Source organism: Centroberyx affinis, unplaced genomic scaffold (genome assembly GCF_046629955.1).
Source record: "Centroberyx affinis isolate AG114_WGS23_722 - 3 ecotype Tasmania unplaced genomic scaffold, CSIRO-AGI_Caff_v1 ptg005131l_1, whole genome shotgun sequence".
NCBI lineage: Eukaryota > Metazoa > Chordata > Actinopteri > Beryciformes > Berycidae > Centroberyx > Centroberyx affinis.
This window is the reverse complement of record NW_027282545.1, coordinates 1-7,500: the sequence shown is the minus strand read 5'-3', so window position 1 is coordinate 7,500 and position 7,500 is coordinate 1. Positions and strand designations below refer to the sequence as shown.

At 41.9% G+C, this 7,500-nt stretch overlaps 1 protein-coding gene across 1 annotated transcript; it reads right to left on the bottom strand.

The window, feature by feature from the left end:
- Positions 1 to 1,403: 1,403 nt before the first annotated feature.
- Positions 1,404 to 6,028, bottom strand: LOC139666800 (caveolae-associated protein 2-like; the record flags this gene model as incomplete). The annotated part of the gene is made up of 2 exons (XM_071546119.1): positions 1,404 to 3,253; positions 5,876 to 6,028. Coding segments are annotated over 2 exons (585 nt in total), but the record flags the coding sequence as incomplete, so codon positions are not given.
- Positions 6,029 to 7,500: the final 1,472 nt, after the last annotated feature.

Sequence of the window (7,500 nt, the reverse complement as noted above, 5' to 3'; positions counted from 1 at the left end):
TATGTACACAGTGGTACTCAGTATGTAGACAGTAGTACCTCAGATGTAGGCAATAGTATTCAGTCCATGATGTAGACAGTAGTATTCAGTATGTAGACAGCAGTACCTCAGATGTAGACAGTAGTACTCAGTATGTAGACAGTAGTACCTCAGATGTAGGCAATAGTATTCAGTCCATGATGTAGACAGTAGTATTCAGTATGTAGACAGCAGTACCTCAGATGTAGACAGCGGTATTCAGTATGTAGACAGCAGTACCTCAGATGTAGACAGCAGTATTCAGTATGTAGACAGCAGTACCTCAGATGTAGACAGACAGTAGTACCTCAGATGTAGACAGCAGTACTCAGTATGTAGACAGTAGTACCTCAGATGTAGGCAGTAGTATTCAGTCCATGATGTAGACAGCAGTATTCAGTATGTAGACAGTAGTACCTCAGATGTAGACAGCAGTACTCAGTATGTAGACAGCAGTACCTCAGATGTAGACAGCAGTATTCAGTATGTAGACAGTAGTACTCAGTATGTAGACAGTAGTACTCAGTATGTAGACAGCAGTACTCAGTATGTAGACAGTGGAAGAATCAGGACAAAACAAAGACTTTGAACGTGGTCTGATAATCCCAGGCCCCACCCCCCCCTCTCCATTGGTTAGACAGTCTAAGGCCCCGCCCTCCCCCTCCATTGATTAGACAGTCTAAGGCCCCGCCCCCCCCCTCCTTTGGTTAGACAGTCTAAGACCCCGCCCCCCCTCTCCATTGGTTAGACAGTCTAAGACCCCCCCCTCCACTCCTCTGCTCTGGGATTTCCAGGTGGATTGTGGCCTTGAATCTCTGTTCTTCTTCTTCTCTCCGTAACAGAACCTGTTTATATGAACATCTGCAAACATTTAGACTGAAAATACTTGGCTATGATACTGTCATCAGACACAGCGAGGTCAGACAGACAGGTGGAAAGTTCAGAGAGGAAGGTGAAGGGGTTCAGAGAGGAAGGTGAAGAGGTTCAGAGAGGAAGGTGAAGAGGTTCAGAGAGGAAGGTGAAGGGGTTCAGAGAGGAAGGTGAAGAGGTTCAGAGAGGAAGGTGAAGAGGCTGAAAGACAGAGGGGGAGGGGCTTCTTCAGATGTCTGATACCTTAAAGATGTGAAACCAGTCTGGTGTCATGAGCCACAGCTCCTCCTCCTCTGCCACATGGGCAGGACATTTGATTACAGGTGTGGTGAGGTTAACTGCTAATCCTAACTCTAACTAATCATCTATCAGAGGAGTTTCAGAGAGGCTCAACACGAGGTTCTGGTCTGAGATGAAGTCTTAGCAGGCGGCAGCGCAGGTCAAAAGCCAACAGGAAAAACATCTTTGATTCAGAGAAATAAAGTTTGATCAGACTTGGAATAAGACACAGGACAGAAAAACACAGTTAGACTTTATTTATTATTTATTGGTTGAATTCTGCTGATTCCCAAATCATACGGATGGTTCCATCAACATGAAAACAAGTTCCCAGTTTCACCAACAACATCCCAGTCTGACCAGTAGCCTCCCAGTCTGACTGCTGGCTGCTAAAATGGCTTTGAAAGAAAATCTTTGGCAGCAAAAGCAGTTTTTTTGTTTGTGTTTTTGTTAGAAAGAAACAAAATAAGGAAGAGAGTGACAGGAAGTCTGAAACAATGAGCCAATCAAATGTACACTATCAAATACTCTATCAAATACTCAAATGCATGACAGTATAAGTCTTGCTTGCCCTTTCAGTTTGAATCTGTATTTCTGTTTTCTGTGACAAACCAGTTCAAAGTGTTTCATACTGAATCTTGACTTGTTGGTTTCAGAGTAACTGTCACTAATTACAGAGAGTTATAGTTCTGTTATAGTTATAGTTCTTAATAACTGTCACTAGTCATCTTTTATTTACTTAGCATTTTAGCTGCAGGCTAGTTATAGTTAGCATTTTAGCTGCAGGCTAGTTATAGTTAGCAGGTTAGCTACAGGCTAGTTATAGTTAGCAGGTTAGCAGCAGCTACATCCACACACAGTGTTAGCATAGAGACAAACAGGTTTCTTTAAAGGCAAGGTTACTGTATCTTCCACTAAATATAGCAAACAAACACACACACACACACACACACACACACACACATACTGTGAAAAAGCCTGGAGGGTTCCAGGGGTTAAGCCCCACTGCCTGCTGGGAGTTGTAGTTTAATCCCTATAAGATTAGTATTACTACCACAGCAGATTGTCTAGAGTTTACAATGTGTCCACATTTTATTCATTATAAGTTATTTAAACTAATGAAGAGACTGACAACACAGCAGGCTTAAAGCAATGTGTGTGTGTGTGTGTGTGTGTGTGTGTGTGTGTGTGTGTGTGTGGCAGATAGCTGAACCTTGTGCAGGATGATAGACATTGTGCTCGTATTAGCTGGGGAGTGGGGGGTTAATGGGATGGGTTAATAATATGGTTCAAGGCTGTAAGTGTGAGTACGCAGTCGGGTTCAACTGATATATTGATCAGGCTGATATATTGATCAGGCTAATATATTGATCAGGCTGATATATTGGTTTCTGAGATATGGAGTCTGGGTTTCAGTGGAGAGATTTAGAGTCCCATGATGCTCTAAACGCTGTTTCAGAGAATTTTCAAATTCTGGAGGAAACACTGAATACTATTTTGGAATTTTATACACGAAAATTGTCACATCAAAATGTATATTGGCACAAAATATCAGCCAAATATCAGTTGAACCCTAGTATAGAGGTGTGTGTGTGTGTGTGTGTGTGTGTGTGTGTGTGTGTGTGTGTGTGTGTGTGTGTGTGTGTGTGAACACTTAAGAAAGCACATCCTCCTCCTTCTCCTCCTTTTCCTTTTCTCCTCTCTCCTCTCCTTTCTCCTCCTGAGGCAGAGTGATTGACAGGGCGTACGCCTCACTGACTCCTTCAGACAGTGTTGACAGATTGACATCCTCTCTCTCCTCCTCTATCTCCTCCTGTCTCTCCTCCTCTCTCTCCTCCTCTCTCTCCTGCCCTCTCTCCTCTCTCTCCTGCCCTCTCTCCTCCTCTCTCTCCTCCTCTCTCTCCTCCTCTCTCTCCTCCTCTCTCTCCTCCTGCTCGGCGGGGTTCAGCTGGGCGTGCACCTCGGTGAAGGGGAGCTCCTGGTCAGGACTGCCCAGCGGGGAGAGCTGGATGTGGGCCTCAGTTCCAGGCAAGTCCCCGGTCTGAGCAGAGGCCTCAGGAGGATGGGAGTCAGAGCTTCCGCGAGGCTGGAAGGACACACACAGTTAGGACCGAGTGTGTGTGTGAGGTAATAGAGGTGATAGAGATGATAGAGGTGAGAGAGGTAATAGAGGTGATAGAGGTGATAGAGATAGAGGTAATAGAGATGATAGAGATGACAGAGGTGATAGAGATGATAGAGGTGACAGAGGTGATAGAGATGATAGAGATAGAGGTAATAGAGATGATAGAGATAGAGGTGATAGAGTTGATAGAGGTGATAGAGGTGATAGAGGTGATAGAGATGATAGAGGTGATAGAGATGATAGAGGTGATAGAGGTGATAGAGATGGTAGACACAGAGATGATAGAGGTGATAGAGGTGATAGAGATGATAGAGGTAATAGAGGTGATAGAGATGATAGAGGTGATAGAGGTGATAGAGATAGAGGTAATAGAGGTGATAGAGATGATAGAGGTGATAGAGGTGACAGAGGTGATAGAGATGATAGAGATAGAGGTAATAGAGATGATAGAGATAATAGAGGTGATAGAGTTGATAGAGGTGATAGAGGTGATAGAGGTGATAGAGGTGATAGAGATGATAGAGGTGATAGAGGTGATAGAGATGGTAGACACAGAGATGATAGAGGTGATAGAGGTGATAGAGATGATAGAGATAGAGGTAATAGAGATGATAGAGATGATAGAGGTGATAGAGTTGATAGAGGTGATAGAGATGATAGAGGTGATAGAGGTGATAGAGGTGATAGAGATGATAGACACAGAGATGATAGAGGTGATAGAGATGATAGAGATGATAGAGGTGATAGAAGTGATAGAGATGATAGAGGTGATAGAGATGATAGAGATAGAGGTAATAGAGATGATAGAGATGATAGAGGTGATAGAGGTGATAGAGATGATAGAGATGATAGAGGTGATAGAGCTGATAGAGATGATAGCGGTGATAGAGATGATAGAGGTGATGAGATAGAGGTGATAGAGATGATAGAGGTAGAGATGATAGAGATGATAGAAGTGATAGAGGTAGAGATGATAGAGGTGATAGAGGTGATAGAGATAGAGGTAATAGAGATGATAGAGGTGATAGAGGTGATAGAGGTGATAGAGATGATAGAGGTAATAGAGGTGATAGAGATAGAGGTATAGAGGTGATAGAGATGATAGAGGTGATAGAGGTGATAGAGGTGATAGAGATAGAGGTAATAGAGATGATAGAGATGATAGAGGTGATAGAGGTGATAGAGGTGATAGAGATGATAGAGGTGATAGAGGTGATAGAGATGGTAGAGATGATAGAGGTGATAGAGGTGATAGAGATGATAGAGATGATAGAGATGGTAGAGATGATAGAGGTGATAGAGGTGATAGAGATGATAGAGGTGATAGAGGTGATAGAGATGATAGAGGTGATAGAGGTGATAGAGGTGGGTGATAGAGATAGAAGTGATAGAGATGATAGAGGTAGATATGATAGAGATGATAGAAGTGATAGAGGTAGAGATGATAGAGATGATAGAGGTAGAGATGATAGAGCTGATAGCGATGATAGAGGTGATAGAGATGATAGAGGTGATAAAGATATAGGTGATAGAGATGACAGAGGTGATAGAGATAGAGGTGATAGAGATGATAGAGTTGATAGAGATGGTGGAGGTGATAGAGACAGAGATTATAGAGGTGACAGAGGTAGAGATGATAGAGGTGATAGAGATGATAGAGGTGATAGAGATGATAGACATAGAGATGATAGAGGTGATAGAGATGATAGAGATGATAGACAAAGAGATGATAGAAGTGATAGAGATGATAGAGGTGATAGAGATGATAGATATAGTGATGATAGAGGTGATAGAGATGATAGACATAGAGATGATAGAGATGATAGACAAAGAGATGATAGAGGTGATAGAGATGATAGAGGTGATAGAGATGATGGATATAGAGATGATAGAGGTGATAGAGGTGATAGAGATGATAGAGATGATAGACATAGAGATGATAGAGATGGTAGAAATAGAGATGATAGAGGTGATAGAGATGGTAGACAGAGATGATAGAGGTGATAGAGGTGATAGAGATGGTAGACATAGAGATGATAGAGGTGATAGAGATGATAGAGATGGTAGACATAGAGATGATAGAGGTGATAGAGATAGTAGACATAGAGATGATAGAGGTGATAGAGATGATAGAGGTGATAGAGATGGTAGACATAGAGATGATAAAGGTAATAGAGATGGTAGACATAGAGATGATAGAGGTAATAGAGATGGTAGACATAGAGATGATAGAGATGATAGAGATGATAGAGGTGATAGAGATGGTAGACATAGAGATGATAGAGGTGATAGAGATGGTAGACATCGAGGTGGTAGAGGTGATAGAGATGGTAGACATAGAGATGATAGAGGTGATAGAGATGGTAGACATAGAGATGATAGAGGTGATAGAGATGGTAGACATAGAGATGATAGAGATGATAGAGGTGATAGAGATGGTAGACATAGAGATGATAGAGGTGATAGAGATGGTAGACATCGAGGTGGTAGAGGTGATAGAGATGGTAGACATAGAGATGATAGAGGTGATAGAGATGGTAGACATAGAGATGATAGAGGTGATAGAGGTTATAGAGATGATACCTTCCTGATGCTGAAGGTCAGAGGAGAAACCTTCAGACTGGAGGTTTTCTGTTTGATCTTCTCTCTCTGTTCCGCAGAAACGATCTTTGTTCCGATCTTCGTCATTTTCTTCTCAATGTTCTGTCTGGAGAACGCTTTCTTCAAACTGTCTACCTGCAGAGAGAAAGACAGTTAGACTTGTCTTTTCGTCTGTCTGTCTGTCTGCCTGCCTGTCTATCTGCCTGTCTGTCTGTCAGTGGTTAGGGTAAGTGTAGTGTAGGTGTAAATGTCTTTTATTCACAGTAACCTGGGGCCATATTCACAAACACTCTGAGAATACTCTCAGAGTCTTAACTTAGCCTAAGTCTCTGTTTAGGAGTGATCTAGGAACTAATCTGTAGAGTTTAACTAACTCACTGTCATTCAGCGTTTGGAGAACATTTCTCCTCCTCTGCGTCTTTCAGACATTTTCTCCTCTGCTTAAGAAACTCCTCCGCCTCCTAAAAGTCCTCCTCTCTACTCTGAACAGATTTTCACCTTAGGAGCTCTCTTAAGGGCTAAGATGTTTCTTGAATAGCTTCTTGAATCTACTAGGATTTAATCTTACTTTTATGGGGAAATTCTTAGAAAACTTTTTCTTGGAATTTAGGACCAACTCTTAGTACCAGGAAGCTTTGTGAATACGGCTCCTGGCGATTTCTCTCCAGTGTGACCCAACAACAGAAATTTATATCACAACCAGGGAGTCATGGGAAATGTAGTTTTAACCATTTAACAATTAGAATAGTAGATGGCCTGTTGACTTCTACATGTTACAGTTTTTCTCAATTGCTAAAACACTAAACCCTATTGTCTGAACCAAATCCTCGATGTCCATTTATTTAATTGGTCACCCTTTTGGCAAAACCATAAGCACTTTTCACCTGGTTAGACACAACTTGCAAACATATTCTCACCCACTAAAACACATTTTGCACTGTGATGCACTTGTGTTGCAAAATGGTAAGCACAGGTAGCAAAATTAAAACTCAATTAAAGCACAGGTGTCTCAACTTAAACACATCAACTCAAAATTTATCACACTTGTGTCTAATGATGTGAAAACCAATATAAGCCAGTTCAGGGAGCCCTGGTTGTTGAAGTTTCACTATGGACAACAATCTGAGAGGCAGAGGCAGAGGCAGAGGCAGAGTAAGAGGTGGTCGGGGAGGACGAGTAAGACAAAGAACAGTAATTTCTGATGAAATACGGGCTACTGTGATAGACCATGTTCTTGTCCATGGTATGACAATGAGGGAAGCAGGACTACGAGTGCAACCCAACCTCAGCAGATTCACTGTGTCCACCATAATCCAGACATTCAGAGAGGAGAACAGGTAATTGCTTTTTTTCATTACGTAAATGTTTACAGTATAACTCTATACAGTGCTGTAAAAAGGTGTTTCAGTACATCAATTTGCCAATATACTTGTAGGCCTAGTACTGCATGTATACAGTATTTTTGTAGTACTGCATGTATATTTTTGTAACTGCATGTTCTCTTTTTGTAGAATTGCAAGACTGCCACATCAGGGTGGGAGGACATCTATGTTCTCCCCACACCAAGAGACCCTCATTGTCGACATGGTCCGTCAGAACAATGCAAT